The 22,349-nt window shown below is 42.4% G+C and overlaps 1 protein-coding gene across 6 annotated transcripts in view; it reads right to left on the bottom strand.

The window, feature by feature from the left end:
• PSD (pleckstrin and Sec7 domain containing) overlaps window positions 1-22,349 on the bottom strand; it is a 269,935-nt gene that overhangs the window by 41,779 nt on the left and 205,807 nt on the right. For 5 of the 6 annotated variants that reach the window (XM_069980570.1, XM_069980571.1, XM_069980577.1 and 2 more), the window contains one exon: window positions 8,492-8,535. In XM_069980570.1, the coding sequence (XP_069836671.1) occupies window positions 8,492-8,535 (44 nt within the window). Of the gene's footprint in view, window positions 1-8,491; window positions 8,536-13,884; window positions 13,923-22,349 lie in introns of those variants that run through there. The other variant, XM_069980574.1, reaches the window with a different exon arrangement.

The raw sequence follows: 22,349 nt of genomic DNA, 5'->3' as shown, positions 1-22,349 counted from the left end.
AGACTATGGAGGAGGGCTGGCTACTATATAAGACTATGGGGGAGGGCTGGCTTCTATATGAGACTATGGGGGAGGGCTGGCTTCTATATGAGACTATGGGGGAGGGCTGGCTACTATATGAGACTATTGGGGAGGGCTGGCTACTATATAAGACAACTGGGGAGGGCTGGCTACTATATAAGAGACTAAGGGGAGGGCTGGCTACTATATGAGACTATGGGGGAGTGCTGGCTACTACATGAGACTACTGGGGAGAGCTGGCTACTATATGAGGCTATAGGGTAGGGCTGGCTACTATAGGAGACTACTGGGGAGGGCTGGCTACTATATGAGACTACTGGGGAGGGCTGGCTACTATATAAGAAGCTATGGGGGAGGGCTGGCTACTATATAAGAGACTATGGGGGAGGGCTGGCTACTCTATAAGAGACTATGGGGGAGGGCTGGCTACTATATAAGAGACTATTGGGGGATGGCTGGCTACTATATAAAAGACTATGGGGGGGAGGGCTGGCTACTATATAAGACTATTGGGGAGGGCTGGCTACTATAAAAGACTATTGGGGAAGGCTGGCTGCTATAGGAGACTATTGGAGAGGACTGACTACTATATGAGACTATTGGGGAGGGCTGGCTACTATATAAGATTATTGGGGAGGGCTGGCTACTATATAAGATTATTGGGGAGGGCTGGCTACTATATGAGACTTGGGGAGGGCTGGCTACTATATAAGACTATGGGGGAGGGCTGGCTACTATCTGAGAATACGGGGGAGGGCTGGCTACTACATGAGACTATGGGGGAGGGCTGGCTACTATATGAGACTATGGGGGAGGGCTGGCTTCTATATGAGACTATGGGGGAGGGCTGGCTACTATAATAGACTATTGGGGAGGGCTGGCTGCTATAGGAGACTATAGGAGAGGGCTGGCTACTATATGAGACTATTGGGAAGGGCTGGCTGCTATAGGAGACTATGGGGGAAAGCTGGCTACTATATGAGACTATTGGGGAGGGCTGGCTACTATATGGGAATCTTGGGGGGCTGGCTTGGGTTGGCAACTACATGTGGTAATATTGGCTATTACATGGGGTAAAGTTTAATCATGTCATAGCAATATATCATGACATTTATCATAGTGCACAGCGCTGGGAGACGCACACCACTGATAGTGGCAGGAACACCACACGCTGCTCTGACAGTGCCAGGATTCGCGCTTCAATAATTATCTAGGTTTGTCCGCGACTTTGTCCAATTTTTTAATTTTGGCCCACTGTGTATTTGAGTTTGACACCCCTTTCCTAATATATACACCAGGATTTAATTTCCCTAGACTTCCTTCACTGTCCATCTGTCCTCCTAATATCTTATTTGTGCATCATATCCTTCTCACATGCTCTCCTTTAAGTGTGTGTGTATATATATATATATATATATATATATATATTGTAGATATGAAGTAGCACTACACATAGACCCATTCCCATTCTCTCTAAGGCCAGGGCTACACTATGATGTTTTGTAGCACTATAAGCAAAGAAGAGGAAAAGGTCCAGCACCATGGAATAACACTCTTTATGTCTGTCCCATTTTAATTTGAGTGCTGAAACCTTATTCTGTTTGCCATGAGGAAGGGCTAAAAGTCATAGCCCAAAACACTAGTCTTGGCGAACTAGTCTCTGTTGTGCCAGGGGGGAGGGATGGGGGATGTCTTATGTGCCAGGAGGGGAAGGGGGTTCTCTGATGTGACGGGGGAGTGGGATCTCTGATGTGCTGAGGGGGAAGCGGAATCTCTCATGTGCTGGGGGGAGGGGGATCTCTCATGTGCCAAGAGGGAGGAAAGGGGGATCTCTCATATGCCAGAGGGGAGGGAAGGGGGGATCTCTCATGTGCCAGAGAGGAGAGAAGGGGGATCTCTCATGTGCCGGGAGAGGGAAAGGGGATCTCTGATGTGCCGGGGGAGGGGGAGCGGAATCTCTCATGTGCTGAGGGGAGGGGGATCTCTCATGTGCCAAGAGGGAGGAAAGGGGGATCTCTCATATGCCAGAGAGGGAGGGAAGGGGGGATCTCTCATGTGCCAGGGAGGAGAGAAGGGGGATCTCTCATGTGCCGGGAGAGGGAAAGGGGATCTCTGATGTAACAAGAAGGAGGGAAGGGGGATCTCTGATGTGCCAGGGAGTAGGGAAGAGGGATCTCTGATGTGCCAGGGGGGAGGGAAGGGGGATCTCTGATGTGCCATGGGGGAGGGAAGGGGGATCTCTGATGTGCCAGGGGGGAGGGAAGGGGAATCTCTGATGTGCCAGGGGAGAGGAAAGGGGGATATACACTCCCTCAGACCCCAATCTCTCTGCTTCTGACAGCCTGACACCACACATACACATTCCCCCAGCCCCCCTCCCTCCCTGCTAGTGACATGATTGAGGTGAGTCCAACACAAGCACCCCTTCCTCCCCTCCCAACACCAGCCCCGGCTATTAAACAAAATTCAATGTCATTGGTCCAGCAATTAAATGTTTTGATAATCTGGAGTTTTGCATGGCCAGAAGAAGACAACTAGGTCTCAGCTTTATAAAAGTGTGTAAAACAGAAACTGGTGTAAACTGTCCACCAATCATAGCAACCATTGGTTGCTATGGGCAGTTTACACCAAAGGCTTCAGTCAGAAAGTCCACTACTGATTTTCCGCAGAAAGTCTGCATCACAACCACATGTAAATCCATAGTAGAAAATCAGCATCAAATTATGCAGATTTTTGTGCGTTTACTGCCACATATATGGTGGATCCGCAGCAAAATCCACAGGTAAATTGGATCTGAAGAATGGGGACCTCAGTCCCTCATTAAAATGGATAAGCAGGTCATGCATGGGTGCGACTTCTTCATTCATTCTCTATGGAGCACTCTGGGAATTCTGTTTTTGCAACTCCCATAAAGAATGAATAGGACTGAAAATGAATAGAGCAGATTTGTACACGTGTGACCCACTGGCTGCTCCACTCTAGTGGAAGAATGGGGTTCTTGTTCTTGACAATGTTTGGTGGGCCAGTGGTTGGAACCCCCATGATCAGGTATTTTTCTTGTGAAACACAGTTGTTTCCAGATGACAGTAATGGGTCTTCAAAAGATTTTCAATAACTAGTCTTCCATTATGTAGAGGCTTCCACAGTCTTCTAACATAATCTGAAATAAACTATGTGCATTCAAGTGTATTTGAAATTCACTCATCCCTAAAATATGCAATGGTAAAGATGCCTTAAGGATGGGCCTTAAGACTCTTTTGCTACAATGCATATATCAGTGTTTAAGCAGGGCACTGCAAAGAGTGTTGTCCCATTAACACACACTATACTGCATGATGGCATTAGCATTTCTTTTTCATTATAGTTCTATATTAAACCACTGTGCCTATAGCCTTTTTCACGTTTTGCTATTCAGCCCTAATTAAAAGAGTCTACTTAAAAATTTTCCATCTGACCTGTTAATTTAATAGGGAAATGACAGAGTAGGATAGTAGTCACCGAGTAGTCAGAAGAGCATCTCTGGCTGTCATATTCAGTCACTGGTAACATTATTGGATTTTAGTGGCTCAAAGTCAGCAAATAAGAGAACAGACAGCTCATTGCATGTAAGGAGTGCTTAATAGCTATTAGACAGATTATCCATGGCTTTTCTGGTACACACCATGTGCTGGACGAATCCTGTTATTTGTTAGTGAAGAATATAGGATGAAAGTTACTGTAGAGGTCTAATCTGTGCTGTATAGACCAAATTCCTTGACTTATGATGAATATTTGGCAATGTATTAGTACTAATGCAATATTGGCTAATAAAGGAATATACTAACATTAAACTCAATTGTGTGACCATAAAGATTATGGCAAGCAAAATGTGCAAAAAGAAGTGTGCCCTTGAAATGCTGTGAATATACACACTAACATTTCATTCATGCCCAGTAATCATACAGTATGTTAGATGTGCAAATCCTTAAAGTATACATGCTAATCCAGGAATGTGATAATATATGAGGCCTTGTATCTACCATGACTCTGGATGCTAAAGCATCTTATAAGGGTGTCTGGTTTAGAAGATCTTTTTTCTTATTTAACAGAGGAGATCCCCCTGCTTAGGACCCTCGTCTATTAGAGGGTAGCTATTATTTACATTGCTCACTCTGGAGGACTCTGCAATACAAAAGAACTGCGCTACGCTTCGCTTCTCCCATGTGCTACGTACGGCTGATGACTACATGAGCTGCTACACAACTAATTTAGTGTTTCCAATCCAGAAATAAAGCAGGGAAACCAAGAAGTAACATGGTTTTTGTTATTCACATTGAAAGGCCAAGAAAAAACTGATCATACACATTCACGTAAATGTAAGAATCTGATCTTGTAGACTGTCTTGAAAACAATCGGATTCGCTTCAATTATTTAGTTTAAACAGTATCTTGTGACAGCCTATTCTAACAGTTGGTGAGCTCTGGTCTCTTGAAGCCCGCACCAGCATTCCACTCATTGCAGTAGTTCCAGAATAATCTCAGCATATACACACAAATAAACCAAAGCATTCCCAGCAGAGCAGAATGGCTTAAACTCTTTTTTTCTCCTCATAATCAGTTTATAAGCTTCAATTCACCAGCATAGCTTTAGTTGTAAGTTATCAATGCTGGGTCTCTACAGGTGTCTTCAAGGGTAATGAAGAAATATAAAAATGTAATCACATGGAACATGCTGAATTTAACCACAGATTGCATAAGAGAAAGCTGGTTTTAATATCAGATATGCAGCTGTCTGTACAACACATAATTCATCTAAAATATGGGCCCCATCTCTAAAGATTAGAGATTAAAAAAATACATTGCAGTATAAAAAAAATTAGAAAGCATATCAAAATAGTAAAATAAAATGTTAGTATCTTATCTAGAATGCAGTTTTACCACAGCTATAACTGCCACTGTACAAGATGACACAAAGAAATAAACTTAAAGGGATTGCTGAAGACTATAATAAATGAATAAGCCAAAAGGACATATTAAAAAACGAACAACCCATTACTCATCTGTAAAATACAGCGCCAAAGCTGCGGTGGATCCCTGTTGGTTCTTGTGTTTACTTCTCCTGTAGCGATCATTGCTGACCTCAGCAGTGATAGTAGTTGGTTCAGTTCAAGATCGCTAAAGTCAATGGCTGGCTACAGTGATCACATGGATGCATGTGATGTCATTGCTGCAGGACAAGTAAACAGAATGACGGGGGACCAATGGAGAATTGGGGTGCATTTAACAGGTGAGTAATGGCTGGTTCATTTTTTTTTTTTTTTTTTAACATTTCTTGCTGGTTATTTAATTTATTATGCTCTCGGACAATCACTTTAAAGCGAATGTACCATGAGTACATACGCTTGAAGATTTTCACATGGTTAGAATGGCGCCGGCCCCGGGAAGCCGATGCAACGGTCCTTCTTTTGAACTGCGGCCCGGATCCCGCATACAGCACCAGTCTATTCCCGGGCACCGGCTAGGGGTGAAGCACTGGAGGTGGCCCGGCCCACCCAAGTGGGAGAAACCCCCCGCCCCTCTATGATTAGAATCAATGGAGCCGCATCATAGAGGGGCGGGGGTTTCCTCCCACTGGGGGTGGGTCAGCCTGTCTTCAGTGCTTCACCCTAGCCGGTGCCTGGGAATAGAACAGCGCCATACGTGGGAACCGGGCAATGGTTAAAAAAAAAAGGACCATGGCAGCGGCTTAACCGTGCTTGCTCCATTCTATACATGTGAAAAACTTAGACGCAAATGTACTGCTGGTGCATTTCCTTTAAGGTCTGTCAGCTCTCCTGATATACCATGTAAGACATCAACAACCCTCTTAATCTATATAGATTTACTTCTTATGTTGATTGGAAATCCCAGCAAATTCTACAATCGCATACACAGTCCAGTAATGGCATCAACATAGAGCACTTCTCCTGGGACAGCAAGAACATTCTCTGCTTCTGTGTCTGGTGTTCTCTATATGGCATTTTAGTGACATTTTGGCCTGAGCTTTGACAACCTAAAACTCCTAGCTTCAGTCTCCTCTTCTTCTTTTATTAGATACTGGTAATTTTATTGTGTGCTTTGAATAAATGCACAATTCCAAGATCCATTTTGGTTTAGCTTCTACTTTCTGACAGATGGTCTCAATCTCCTCGACAGAATTTTCTGTTGTACTGCGGAGTCCATGGTGTTCTCTATAGGAGCAAACAGCCCAAGCCCTAAAGCTGTAACACGGCACCAACCCAAAATTATTTCACTCACAAAATGTATGGTTTGTATATTTTTTGCACTCCAATCAAAAAAAGAAAAAGAGACTCTATTCACCCATAAGTATATCTGTGTTCTTTTATTTTTGTATCACATGTCCTATGAGTCAGGAACTTTGGAAGTGAAGCACTCTACTTTACACAGTGCTGCCTGCATTGTTAGGCAAAAAGATGGCATTCTTTACATTTTCCAATTATGCCAAATACAACCAGATTTATAGGTTCTGTGGTTTAATGTGAAGATTGGCAGGCAAGATATTGTACATGCTATTACAGACCCTACCAATCAGCATACCCCTATCCTTCTTTTGTCAACTCTCCTTTCTTTTCTCGAAATTTATTTGGGCCCACAAGCCACCCCAGTAAGCCAAACCAAGCTTCAGTGTCCCAAGACACACAGCGGTGTGGGTCTCTCCAATCTTTACCACTATCACTACTATGCGGCATCCCACCTCACTAGGCTTCTTGACTGGCACAAACATGCCCCGATTAAATTACTGGTAAAAGTGGAAGCGTCCCTCTCCCTGATTTCCTATCTGGTAGCTCCCTGGTCTCCCTCTTCTGAAGGTACCCATCCTACTATGTCCCTATGCTGAAACTATGCCACAAACATCTATATGTGTTTCATAGCCCCTTATCCCTCTCTGCTGTACCCTATCCTGTCTAAACCCGGTTTAGAGGATTCCACATTCTAAAGCTGGACCAAGGCCAGTAATTTTAGAGCTAAAACCTTTCTCCAAGCTTCCTCCTTGCTTCCCGTTTCTCAGGAATCTTTTCGATCCCTGTCCCTTGGGATTCTGGAGAACTGTAGAACTTCACGACTTCCTTCTCTCTCTTCCATCATTTGCTCTCTCACCCTATTCGAGTCTCTGTCTGGGCTCTGGCCGTTTCTGTTACTTTCTGTCCCTCCCCTACGCCATGATGAGGCCTGCCCCCCTGGAGCAACCTAGCCCCCCTTTCCTGGTGGCTTGGAAAGAGGACTTGGACTTTACCCTCTGGTCTCAGGTCTCGGGTGGTCACATTCATGGACTCTTAATCTATTTCCTCCCGTATGCAAGAGGGAGGACACAAGTACTCTCCAAAACATGCAAAAATCTTCCCATATTATTGTACATCTAAAGAAATTATACTATAATTTAAAATTTCCTAAACCCATATTCTTATATTATATCACTTTTTTTTTTAATTTTTAATCTCCCTGATTTTTTTGGGACCCATTCACTAGAGATGAGCGAGCCCAGCTGCGCAAACCCAGATTCATTCTGAACTTCTGTCCCGTCCTGTTGTCTTCTCCAGTGAGGGCCTGCTTATCCAATCACAGGATGACTGGGATGGGACAGCTCTACAGCCTGTAACTGATTGAGCAGGCTGTCACTCTTGTCTCTAGAGTGACAGCCTGCTCAGCCAACCACAGACCTCAGTGCTGTCCTGTCCCAATGAGCCTGTGATTAGCTAAATAGGTTGTCACTCCTGAAACATGAGTGACAGCTTGCTCAATCAATCACTGGCTGACTGGGATGGGACAGGACAACACCACAACCTGTGACTGGCTGAGCAAGTTGTCACTCTAGAGACAAGAGTGTGAGCCTGCGATTGGCTGAGCAGGCCTTCAATGGAGAAGACAACGGTACTGGACCAGAGAAGGACCCCGAGGGAATGCGGACATGTAAGTATAATGAAGTGTAAAATTCAGTGAACCTGCCAAACCAAACATTTGACAAGTTTGCCCATCTCTACTATTCCTATCAACCCAGTAAATATTATATGCTATTATGCATATAGACAATAAATACAGATTAGAAATTAGGCTGGGTTCACACTGTGTTTTGCAGTCCATTTAACAGATCATTTTTTAAATAGTTACTTTTAACATACAGAAAAACTTGGTCAACCAAGTTTTTGTGTACGTTAAAAAAGGATCCGTTTCAATTCCCCTTTTTAAAAAAAAAAAAGTTGACGTTAATGGAAAAACAGATCCAAATTGCATCAATTTTTTCATAAACGGACTGCAAGAACGCAGTGTGAGCCAAGCCTTAAACACAATTTTACACTGAGCTAGCTTTAGCTTGGAGAACCAGTATACGGTACACATGTACACAACGATGAGAGAAAATCTGAATAATCAATATCCCCTTTAGTCAAGTACAGAGAACATTCTGGCAAGTCAAGTTTGCATTTACATTTACTTACATTGTCCACTGTAACTTCTCATTCTTAATTGAACTGTACAGAGCCTTAGAGGAAAAAAGAAAATGTCAAGTTAAAATAAGATAATGTGAAATTATACGTACATTACGAAATATACAACAGTGATACTGATAACGTGAACCTACAGCTGTAAGTACTAGAGATGTGCGAACCTGGAGCATGCTCGAGTGGATCCGAACCCAAACTTTCGGCATTTGATTAGCGGTGGCTGCTGAACTTGGATAAAGCCCTAAGGCTATGTGGAAAACATGGATATAGTCATTGGCTGTATCCATGTTTTCCAGACAACCTTAGAGCTTTATCCAAGTTCAGCAGCCCCAGCTAATCAAATGCCGATCGTTCGGGTTCGGATCGACTCGAAACCCAAACCCGGTTCGCTCATCTCTAGAAAGTACAAATTGTCTGCAGTGTGCAGAATCTGTCCCCTCCTGATCGGACCGGGATTATTAGTCCAGGGCTCTACATCAGAAGTAACACAGTAAATTACAATATTGCACTAATTTCATTTTGATTGGATTTCAGATTGATTAAAAAGTTTGATTTTTTTCCAATCACAATAAGCAATATAACATTAGAGATATGAATGTAACTATAATAAACTACATCCTGAGAACTTGCAGTGCTAACATTTCACAGGCAAGCGGATAGATGTAATCTACTGTGATGTGGCTGCAAGGATCAATCTTCTTATGTCTGTGACAATATGAAAGCAACAAAGTCTTTCCCACATGAGGGGGTCACAAAAATAGAACATACTGAATGCAGTCAAGTGATACAAACACATGTGTTAATATAGTGTAGGGGTCCAGCCAAACACTGCAGAAATGCTGCAGATTCTGTGCAGCCACAGAGCAGAGCAGCAAAGTATACAGTGACAATTCTGCATTAAACCAGATTGTATTTGTTGTTGCTGAATCTTCAGTGCAGATATGCAATTTTGCAAAATTCACAACACCTGTGGATTATTTAGGGATTTTGAAAATGTGGAAAATCTACAATAAATTAACATGCTGTGGATGTAAAATTTTGCTGTGAGTGGTTAAGAGTTTAAAAATCTCTGCTTTGCAGGTACCATAAATGCTATGGATTGGATGTTTTTTTTTTTAAATTAAAGATAATAAATATATGTCTCTCATCAGTATAGCTATGGATACATGCATTCTTTGGGATTGCATAATCATGCAGGTCATCCCGCTTTCAGCACATACAGTATGCCATATTTACACCTTCTTCCAGACACAATATAAAACTTGTGATTTTTCACATGTATCTAGCTTAGCAATCATAGCATATTCATTTTTTATATGTATAAAAAGGTGGCTTTATTATCTAAACAGATTTTTGTAAAATACTTGCTTTTGCAGTAAATGTAAGACACTTATAGTTGGTATTATTAGACAGCCACCTTTCCCATTAGGCAGGGTACGCGGCTGCCCATTGCCCATGACTCATAAGGGGCCCCTCTGGCCAGTTAGGCCCCCCCATCAACTTGTTACAGCTGTAGCTCCACCAATGGGTAACACAGAACCAGCCATACAGCTAGCAGCGTGCTGGCTGTTAGTGGGAGAAATGTGAGAGATGTTGCTTGCAGCAACACACTTACACATTACTCAGGCCGTCAGACTGGTCTGCAGACGGAGAGGAACAGGAGGGGCAGAGCTGCACAGCTTTCCATTCCCCCTGACCTGCTATGGTGGTAGGAAATCTACACACTGCACAGAAAATATCTTTTTTTTTTTTTTTTTACTAAAGCATGTACTATTATGCTTCCCTACTGTGTACTACTGTGCCTCCCATGAACTATTATGCCTCCCTACTGTGTACTACTGTGCCTCCCTGTGTACTACCGTGCCTCCCATATATTACTATGCCTCCCTACTGTGTACTACTGTGCCTCCCTGTGTACTACCGTGCCTCCCATATATTACTATGCCTCCCTACTGTGTACTACCGTGCCTCACTACTATATACTGCTGTGTCTCCATTGTTCTTCTGCACCTCCTATGTTCTTCTTTCCCATTTACTACTGTCCTTCCCATGTACCATACCAGACTTGGGGGGGGGGGGGGGCAGGTCCCAATTTGAACTTTTGTACCGGGGTTCATGAGCCTCTAGCTATACCCCTGCCTCTGGCTGCAGTGATCACCTGTAGCTAGTGCCTCCGCCTGTCACCAGTCACCAGGAAACACCTACTTCCATTAGGAGTATGCACGGGGTGGAGTCATCGAATGATTACAGACAATGTTCCACCACTGGTTCCGCCCGATGATACGTTTTGCTAATGCTAGAGTGGTGACGTACACTGGGGTGGAATGGGGCGAGGGGTTGAAGGGGTGGCCCAGTTCACAGTTCTGCCCAGGGGCTCATAATGCTGTTCACATGTCCCTGATATTAGACACCTTTAGATAGTAACGAAACAAATCATCTACAGTATGTAAAAACAGCACCACTCCTGTCCTCAGGTTGTGTGTGGTGTTACAATTCAACAACATTTAAATCAACGAAACTAAGCTGCAAAATCCAAACCAAGGACAGGAGTGGTGCTGTTTCAAGAAGAAAGTGGAGATGTTTTTCTAAGCCCCTTTAAAGGTAACCTGTCACATTGAAAATGCTATGCTTATGTGGGCAGCAAATTATATAGCAGGAAGGGCTAAGCAGACAAAACCTCTGCCCATTCTGGACCTAGGAGTCCAGGGAGTGAACCTAAAGTACTGTGAGATTGGCATGCTTCCTTGTATAAGTATGCAAACACAGATAGGCATCAATCACTAAATATGACGGCTCCAGTTTCCTTTAGGCCTATGTGTCGATACTAAACAGATTAATGTGTCCATTGCACCATTCTCATCTGTAATTTATAAATTTAATATACAATTTTTATTATACATTTTCTGTCAAATCCTCATAGTTTTCAAGACCTTTGCTTGCTGTCACTTGTCCCTCATGGATGAAAATGTGCTAAGCTCTAATAATTGTAAGGTCCAGTGGTCCAGTGGTCCCTCAAAATACAATATTAATTGGTTCTGGGTTGCCCATTGTATGTTGAAACCATTGTATGTTGAGTCCATAACTCTATGGAAAACTGGTCATTGGTTCTGAAGCTGCAAAATATCACCCCAATAGATTTATAAAGCATACAACAGTCAGAAAGAACTACTGGAAGCTGTAAATTACTTCCTATGTAGAAGACTGGAGTGTTTTTAGGGTCCTGTACAGTTCCATCAGGGTTCCAGAAAAATAAAATGAGGTCATTCTCAACTGGTGCATAAAGGAGAAACTCATCCTGGCGCAGGTAAAGAGCAGTACAGGACATATAGTATCACACATTACTGTAGAGAGGGGATACTAGACACATACAGCAGTACAGGACATGTAGTATCACACTGTACTGTAGAGGAGATACTAGACACACACAGCAGTACAGGACATGTAGTATCACACTGTACTGTAGAGGAGATACTAGACACACACAGCAGTACAGGACATGTAGTATCACACATTACTGTAGAGAGGAGATACTAGACACACAGCAATACAGGACATGTAGTATCACACTATACTGTTTAGAGCAGATACTAGACACACACAGCAGTACAGGACATGTAGTATCACACTATACTGTAGAGAGGAGATAGTAGACACACAGCAGTACAGGACATGTAGTATCACACTGTACTGTAGAGAAGAGATACTAGACACACAGCAGTACAGGACATGTAGTATCACACTGTATTGTAGAGAGGAGATACTAGACACAGCAGTACAGGACATGTAGTATTACACTGTATTGTAGAGAGGAGGTACTAGACACACAGCAGTACAGGACATGTAGTATCACACTATACTGTAGAGAGGAGATACTAGACACACAGCAGCACAGGACATGTAGTATCACACTGTACCGTATAGAGGAGATACTAGACACACACAGCAGTGCAGGGCATGTAGTATTACACTATACTGTAGAGAGAAGATACTAGGCAGCTAATCAGTGCATACACTACAGTAATACTGGGGTTTTACCAGTAAAATGGCCACTTTTATTGATCAGTCATCTACTTATTTACATGTCCTGCAGATCCTGAATATCTGTAGCACTGTATGTTGTGTCTGGTCTCAAGATACGATGGTCCAAAAAGGAACATTATATATTGAAAATATTGTATCCTGAGGCCATTGTAAGCTACCTCCCCTTTGTGGTCTTTCCTGTCCTCCTCCAGTTTTGTTATGATCTTTAACTTTGGAACTGTTCAATACATTTTCATATATGGTTAACTCACTCATGTATTTTTATAATGTTTATGGTTTTAACGATCTTGTTTAGGCCCATGGGCCATTGTAACGGAAATGTGTTTTCTTAGACTCTATCTGCACAGGCCTCTCTATATACTCCCTGTGCTACACTCCTCTGGCTGGCTGCCTGTCAATCCGGAACCTCAACGGCCCTTCTCATTCTTTTTTCTCTCTTCTGTTGTAACATTATCTAATGGTAAATTCACATACTCATATGCCTGTAAGTTGTTTTTGTAAATCACCCCTTAAACCCAAGGCACTTGTTTCCTATGTTTATACCTTAGGCGTGTTTGCCTTGGCTACCAGTTATGTATTTTCCTTCTTGAGAAATTAATAAAAATATAATTATTTAAAAACAAACATACAGTTACTGTACATACATTGTAGCTATATGTTCAACGCATAAAACTGGTAATTTTCCTGGCTTCTAGCTGAATGTTAACAATAAATGAGGTGTGAACCAAGCTTAGATGGTATTGTACTGTATTTAATTAAAGACTTACACCTTCTGAAACCTAGTCTTCTGAGATCTGAAGAATCTCCACTGTACCATGTCCAGGGATTAGTAAAAAATAAAAGAGCATTCCTTTTTTACAGCTCCACTGGGAATATGGTTTGCGGCATCTGTTGTGGTTGTGACAATTAGTGAAGGCAAACTGCCGCTCACTTACGGCTATATACAATGAACTGTATGGAGAAATGATCAATACTAATATGATCAACCAAAACAAGTAAGATGACGCGTGACTCCAGTCACGATAAATGTAACCATGGTTATAATAATGGATATTAATGTCCCACAATCTTTTTCACTGTTATCATCACGTGCCTGTCATTCTGCCTTGACGCCTGCTGAACAATGAAGAAGTCAGCGGTTGTTTGTATAGAACACGTGAACACATCCTACCTGCTGCATTTTAATAGAGATCATGCGAGAAAGTGCTCAGCTTGATGAAACACAGAGCACAGGGAAGGCTCTGTGGGCTCTCATCTACAGCGTCGCTAAGCAACTTTCTGCAATCTGACGCACTACATAATGGACTGATATTTTTATCGTTTTCTTATAATGCATGTACACTCACACCAGCCCTTGTAAACAGCCTCACTTTCTTTGGTTTTACTGAAAAAAAATGGAAAAATTTTTCTATTATGTTGTGCCTACTGAAACACCATAATACAATTATGTGCAATATTAAAACTAGTTGTGTATAGTACTTCCATAGTAAATAATCATTTCCCTGTTAGTAACATGTTAAGCTACTGATATCATCCAGATATCATGTACATCTGGTGGAAATTTCCCATGTGCATCCTAATTATCCTAATATACTATACAGGAAAATTAAATTTTTTAAATTTGTTTAAAGGTTTTGCTTATTTTTTATGGATTTATTTAATTTATTCATACATACAGCACTAACATATTCTACTGCGCGGTTCAGAGGTTGGTATCACGCACACCAGTCCTGGTCCCCCCAGTGACTCACAATTGTAGTTACAAATTAAACTTTCAGTGAATTTTTGGGTGTTGGAGGAAACTAAAGTAACGGGAAAAAAACAATGCAAACATGGGGAGACCACAGAAAATTCTTGCAGATGTTGCCACCAGTTGGAATCAAACCCACAATCCCAGTGCTGCAAAGTACCAGTGATAACATTAAGCCACCACCATGCTTCCCAATAAGGCATAAATAGCAACTTTTTAAAATATCTTAAAGGGGTATTATGCTCAAAAATAACTTTTCATATGTTGCTATAACTATGCTCCTCTGAAGCTCTCACACGTCATCTTCAGGTCCTCGACTGAGCGATTCTGCCTCCACTTCTAAGACGGACTCATCTGGGGGTGACAGCTAATCGCTGGCTGCTGCGCTGTCCCCTCTCACCCAATGATTGGCTGAGCTGGCTGTCTCTGCTGAGACAAGTTGGTTTCAGAAGTTGAAATGGTATCATTCGTCAAGGGACCCAAAGATGACATTAGAGGACAGTGGGGGAGCGCAGAAAGATAAGAATACGCCATTTGTTATGTTATCCCCATGGACAGCAACATATTAAAAGTCATTTTACGGTGTATAAATACAGTCTTATTGTATTCACTTATTATAACAGCTGGTGTGTTTTGATGGACTCTAAGGAAATCTAAATTCTTTGCTGCTGTTCCACAAAACCTGTTAGCAGAACTAAGGCTTGTTGCTAGTGGACTGCAGTTGGATGTCTTACACCTGCCTACATCTGTTGACTGCAGGGAAAACATAAAAATCATAAAACTCCCTGTATAATAGTATTGTTCATCTTCCAACAGGTGGAATGTTAGAATGAAGTGTAAAAATGACAAAAAATTCTGTTGTTCCCCCCACAATTTTCGGCATAAAACCTGGGATCACATGATTTGTACTGGAAAAAAAAAAAAGAATGCAAGGATAAAACATCAGGAAAAAGCCTATAGTAACATAGAATATAGTACTCTAAAATGAGAGAAAACACACACACACAGGAATCACAAGTTCACTTTATAATGATTTAACCTAGTTTACAAATATTGAGCATGGAAAAGCTTTTGTGTCCTTATAATATTTGCCTGCTTCACATAACACCTCTTCAGAATTTCTAGAACAAGTAGCTTTCTAGAACAGGGGTGTCAAACTCAAATACACAGTGGGCCATAATTAAAAAATTGGACAAAGTCGTGGGCCAACCTTGATAATTATTGAAAAGCACATGAGGGGGTTCTTGCACTGTCACTGTCAGTCAGTGGTGTGTGTCTCCCAGTGCTGTGCACTATGATAAATGACATAAATTACTATGACATGCTTAAACACCAACCCATGTAATATCCAACCCCCCCAATATTGCCCCATGTAGTAGCCAACCCAACCAAAATTGTCCCACATATTAGCTAGCCCTCCCAATAGTGCCCAAATAGTAGCCAGCCCCCCTTAATAGTCTCATATAGTAACCAGCCCTCCTCAAAAGTCTCATATAGTAACCAGCCCTCCTCAAAAGTCTCATATAGTAACCAGCCCTCCTTAAAAGTCTCATATAGTAACCAGCCCTCCTCAAAAGTCTCATATAGTAACCAGCCCTCCTCAATAGTTTCATATAGTAGCCAGCCCTCCTCAATAGTTTCATATAGTAGCCAGCCAGCCATAGTCTCTTATTTAGCAGCTACGTGTGCGATGACATCATTGCGCTGCCGGCGTCAGGACACCGCTCACATACTCCTAGGCCACAGGCTAAAAAATGCCTATGGCCTACAAGATTATAATATGGGCAGTCTGAGCAGCTGTCCAGACCACCCATATTATAATCTAAGGTGATGTTGGCAGGTCAGATGCAATTCAATCTGTGAATCGCCTGGCGGGCCAAAAGTAATGGCACCCACGGGTCAGAGTTTGACATGACTGTTCTAGAACAAGTAGTTTAGCAGACAGTAAAAAAATAAATAAATCATAATACAGCTGTAATTTTGAGTGCAATTAAAACAATTCGTAAACAGGTGGGGGAAAAAGCCCTTATTCTGGTTGTAAACAATGAGCAAGTTCATTATTAGTACAGTCATATTCAATTACGGCCGTTATTCAATATGGTGTGTGGCACTACTGGACAATTTCCCATTGACTTTAGTGGAGCGCATTATACCATTGAAAATTGCGGCCATATTTTTATTTTATTTTACGGTTTATCAACACAGCCTAAGGCTGGCCCTGTTTTTTGGTCGGATGTAATTTTGAGGTAAAAACGCAGCCATAAATATCAAAATACCCCTGTGTTTTTGCCTTAAAATGACATCCATGCAAAAAATACGCTCGTAAACAAACGCTGTGTGAACACAAAATGTCCCTAGGTATTAAGAATGCAGGCAAAAAGGTAAATATCAGATGAACAGTACATGTGCAAACAGATTTTATTTTTATATCTAACACAACAACATCTAGCAATCACAAAGACAATGGTGTGTGCATTTTTTAAAACCCAGTTCATGCAAAGTGTCAACGACATCAATACTATGTGGGAGTGCGATTAGAACACTCACAATGTTAAAAACATAAATATTATACATGAAAAGGCATACAATTTGAAAGGCAATATAAAACGATATATGACATCATAACAATGCACATTACATTTTTATAACTAGATGCTGACTCTAAAGCACGCTGGCAAGGTTATAGGCTGATATGGCTGCCAACGTCCCCTTAGAATAACAGCTAAGAGAGGCTGCACAGAAGTGTTCAGTTGGGATAACCACTGAAGATCAACATAAAATAAACACATTACACAATATAATATTACCAAACGCTATAAAGCTCTAAGCTCAAAGTCTTTTTGACAATGAAGTAACAGCTTTAGCCTTTTTGGTGCCCTACACCAACATGTAGGAGGCTACACTATACACTGGTTTATGTTTTTGTACATCTAATAAGCGAACACAAAGCAAACATTTAGTTACACTTTAGAGATTTAGGGACATTTTCACAAAGTTCTATTTAATGAGATTGGGTCGTATTAGATGGTACGATGGCACCTGATAGATGGCACTCACTTACCAAGCCTATTTCACGGTTCGATAATCGTTTAGCAAAGGCTGCAAGGACATTGTTAGCCCTTGTCCTAAAACTGTATACATTACCTGACCACGGTCTCACTGTTCCTCTGCCTCTGCTTGCCTCCCGGAGCCTCCGCTGTAGCTTCAGCGCGGGTCTCTGTACTTACAGGTCGCTCTCGACCAATTACTGGCCAGGACTGCTGTGGCCAGTGATTGGCTGTGTGGCCTGTCAGTTTAGACACCTGCTCTGAAGCTACAGTGGTGGCTGCAGGAAGAACACCAGGATCGCCGAGAGGTAATGTATACAGTTTTTTTTCTTTTTTACACAATCGTCATTACACGTAGCAATGCACGGTCGGCAGCCAATGTTTTCGGACAATTATCGAATCATATAATAGGTTCCTTACACCCTTGCTAGTTTTACATTTATTATATTCAGTCTCTCAGCCACACAGAAAGCATCGGGTTCAGTATCATTCTGAAATGATTCATGCATATGCCATGGTCAGCATTGATAGAAGTAGCAGAATGGCTTCCTGTACAGCCTGTCCCTATAATCTGCATTCTATTGACAAGATACAGAAATGGCAGGTTGTAGTCTGCTGATGTGCCAGGAAAGCTGAACTGATTTGCAAGTGCCCAACCGCTCCGCATGTGAGTGCAGAATGATCTAAAATGACATGGAGAAATGGCACTAATCCAATCTATAAAGTAACTTCATAGTGGAGCATTACTTTACGACCAAACAGATAAATGACATCATTGATGGCTACAGTTTTGTTAGTATGGTGCTTGTTTATTTCAGACTTTCCCTCGTTGGTGCATTACTATGTAAAACCACAGGTAAAGCTGCTGTTTACTTGCACAATCATGCAGCTCTTAATAAGCAGTTTAAGGCTATGTTCACACTATGTAAAAGCAATGGCCATATTTCATACCAACAGCCGTTGTTTTGCAAACAACGCCCATTATTTTTAAAATAAGGGCTGTTGTTATGAAATATGGCGGTTGTTTTTGCATAGTGTGTACATAGGCAGCCTGAGGTTCACTGTGTTCATAGAATGTACTCACACCATGTTTTAGCCACCTGAGACATGGGCACATTGGCATTCTGTTCAAACAGCTGCCAACATATCTGTGCTCAGAAAGGCATGGGCCCTATTCATTTCAGTGACCCAAATGTACCAAAGTAGCAACTACCGTATTTCTCTGAAAACAAGCTGTACCCTGAAAATAAGACCTAGCTTCATTTTGCAGGCATTTTGGAGTAGGCTTGAAATATAAGCCCTACTCAAAAAATAAGCCCTAGTTAAAGTCAGCTGACCAGATTCCTTACACTGACTGGCTGAGCATCAGCCAATCAGTGGCAGAATTTATATGGTCCGCCCCACTTGCTCCACTTAAGCTGCAGGGGAGGCAAGAGTGGTAAGAAGATGTACAGTAAGGTACATTGAATATAGGGGGAAGGAGGGTACATGGGCCAACTACAGGGGGGAGTGGGTGTACAAAGTATAGGCAGCCTTACTGCAGAGCAGGGATGTATACAGTATGGAGGAAAACTGCAGAGGAGGGAGGGAGGAATACAGTATAGGTGGCCTTACTGCAGAGGGGGGATATATACAGTATGGGGGAACAACAACAGAGTGGGAAGGGAGGTAAACAGTATGGGGGGCCTTACTGCAGAGGGAGATGTATACAGTAAAGGGAAACAACTACAGTGGAAGCAGGGAGGTAAACAGTATGGGGGGTTACTGCAGAGAGGAATGTATACAGTGTGGGTGAACAACTACAGAAGGGGGAGGGAGGTACACATTATAAGGGGCCTTTCTGTATGGGGGTGTATATAGTATAGGGGAACATTAACAGAGGGGGGAGAGAGGGATGTATATAGTATGGGGGACAAACTACAGAGAAGGGAGGGAGGTATATAATATGGGGGGGGCCTTACTGCAGAGGGGGGTTGTATACAGTATGGGGGACAAACTACAGAGGGGGGAGGGAGGTATACAGTATGGAGGCCTAACTACAGGGCAACTGACAGTATAGGAGCCTAACCACAGTGGGACATACAATACGACAGCTAACTAGCCTATAGAGTGGGGCTACAGTGTAGGGGCATACTGTGTTTCCCCAAAAAGAAGTCCTAGCCCTTTTATTGGAGAGAAAAAAAATATGACTTTGTCTTATTTTTGAAAAATACTATGGGGGAGATTTATCAAACATGGTGTAAAGTGAAACTGGCTCAGTTGCCCCTAGCAACCAATCAGATTCTACTTTTTATTCCTCACGGACTCTTTGGAAAATGAAAGGTGGAATCTGATTGGTTGCTAGGGGCAACTGAGCCAGCTTCACTTTACACCATGTTTGATAAATCTTCCCCTATATGTTTGAATTAATTTTCAAGCATATATGAGTTTTGGCTTAGACTCAAAAGCGTGTTTTGCTAGGTAGCTTGCTCTGTTTGGGTCACTGAAATTAATGTGGCCCATGTCTGTGAGGGCACAGATATGTCCTTAAAACCTTAAGGGTACAAACACACACACTGTATACGCAGCTTATTTACTGCTGCGATACGCAGCAAATACGCAACAAATACGCAGCAGATTAGATCTAAATAACTGAACACAGCATCAAATCTGCGCCACCAAATCTGCTGCAGATCTGCTGCGCATCTGCTGCGTATTTGCTGCGTATACGGTGTGTGGGTTTCTACCCTAAAGGTACAAACCCACACACCGTATACGCAGCAGATACGCAACAAATACACAGCAGATTTGATGGTGCAGATTTGATGCTGTGTTCAGTTATTTACATCTAATCTGCTGCGTATTTGCTGCGTATTTGCTGCGTATCGCAGCAGTGAATACGCTGTGTATACGGTGTGTGGGTTTATACCCTAAAGGGAATTATTTGTGTGAACAAATATGTCTTCTTTCTTATGCAACACTTGTTGAAAGGGCATGAGTGTCATTGTAGTTTAACCTAATCCACTTCAAAGACACTGAGCTGCAATATCAGTCACCACCCATGGACAGGCATTGTGCTGTTTCTGGAACCCATGTTTTACTAACACTCCCTTTAAGAAAACATGAAGCATGTATCATTTCTGAATTAGTAGATTGGGCTACATTCACACATTCCTATAGGCTGTCTGTAGTCACACACCCATAGCTACGGACAGCTCACAGAAATGTATCCATAGGTTGTCCCCAATGCACTGAAATATTCAATAGAGAATAGTGATCTGTGCCGCTATTGCGTGCAGGGATCACAGCCCTGTAACACATGTGAATGCATGAAAGGGGCCATTTAAATGAATGGGTCTGTAGTGCTGTCTGCAATAACGGACAGTCTATGGAAATTGTGAATGAAGCCTTGCATGATTTGAGAGTTTTCAACTTTATTGCATTTTTATGCAAATAAAAATACATATTGGCTCACATTTACTATACCTGCGCTGTGCCAAAAGAAACAGGAACATGAACCTTGTCTGGCAAGGTGTTGTGGCCTACCGGGAAACAGGTGCAGCTTAAATTCCATGCAACAATATTTTAACACATTAATTTATCTTTGCCAGGTAAAGCTAATGGATTTTTTGTAGTTTCAAAATTAGGATAGACAGGTAAGTAAGGCTATATGCTTCTGCAGAAGTTTCTTTTTTTTAACCTCTACCTGGAGTTCTCCTTTAAACTAGACAAACTACAGATTTACCAATCAGCCTGGGCCACTGTGATGAATCTTGTTCAGTTCAGGTCTGTCTGTCTAAGGCTATGTTCACACTATGTATCTGTGCGGCTGCATTGCGGGCTGTAAATCATCGGCTGCACAGTGCACACTATGTATGAGCCTGCGGCCCGATCGTAAACGTACGCGTAAAAAATGAACAAGACCATTGTTTGCGGCTGGAACTGTGCAAATTCACGGCCATGGAATGACAGGCCGTACAGAGTACTGAGCGCACATATAATTAGCGGGTCCACAGCACAGTGACTTCATTGTGCTGCGGACCAGCGAAGAGGATACATCGGGGTGAGTATAAAGCTCTCCCCACCCCCTCCCCAGCACTGCACCCATCCCAGTAAGGAAGGGGGGTCACTTAACCCCTTCCTTGCTGGGATGGGTGCAGTCTGACATCAGTCTGGCCCCCAAGGGGTTAAGGGGGATGCAATACATCCTCCCTTAACCCCTTGGGGCCAGACTGTAAGCAGCGATCTGTAAAGATGCTGCATACTGTACGGTGCACAACACCGCTCACAATGATGGGTGTTGTGCTCCTGTTTGTGTGTTTTTTGTGTGTTTCTCCCTTTTTGTTTTTCAGATATCGGTATCCTGTGGATTACGTCGGATTCCATGGACTACGTCGATGACCAGCGTTTTTTTTTTATAAAATGGTCAATGAGGGGTGTGGGGGTGTTTTTATTTGAATGAAAAAAAAATTTTCACTTGTGTCTTGTCTTTATTTCTTTACTTTATAGACTTAGTAGTGGAAGCCGTCTAATAGACGGAATCCATTACTAAGTTGGGGCCTAGTGTTAGCCGGTATAAAATGGCTAACACTAACCCCCTATTATTACCCCAGTACCCAATGCCACCAGGGGTACTGGGAAGAGCCGGGTGCCAGTGGTCCCGGAGCGTCAAAATTGGCGCTCCTTGACTGGGGCGGCAGCAGGCTGGTAAGATTTAGGCCGGGGAGGGCCTAAACCAATGGCTCTTCTCACCCTGGTGTTACCAGGCTGCTGTCGCTTGGTTTTTAACCCGGCTGGTTATAAAATTAGGGGGGGGCCCTATGCGTTTTTTTTAAATTATTTATTTATTAAAAAAAAAAAAACGTAGTCCATGGAATCCGACGTAACCCACAGGATACCGATATCTGAAAAACAAAAAGGGAGAAACACACAAAAAACACACAAACAGGAGCACAACACCCATCATTGTGAGCGGTGTTGTGCACCTTACAGTATGCAGCATCTTTACAGATCGCTGCTTACAGTCTGGCCCTCA

This window comes from Dendropsophus ebraccatus, chromosome 8, assembly GCF_027789765.1.
Source record: "Dendropsophus ebraccatus isolate aDenEbr1 chromosome 8, aDenEbr1.pat, whole genome shotgun sequence".
Lineage (NCBI taxonomy): Eukaryota > Metazoa > Chordata > Amphibia > Anura > Hylidae > Dendropsophus > Dendropsophus ebraccatus.
Note: the sequence above shows the minus strand (reverse complement) of the source record. Positions and strands in the feature narration are given on the sequence as shown.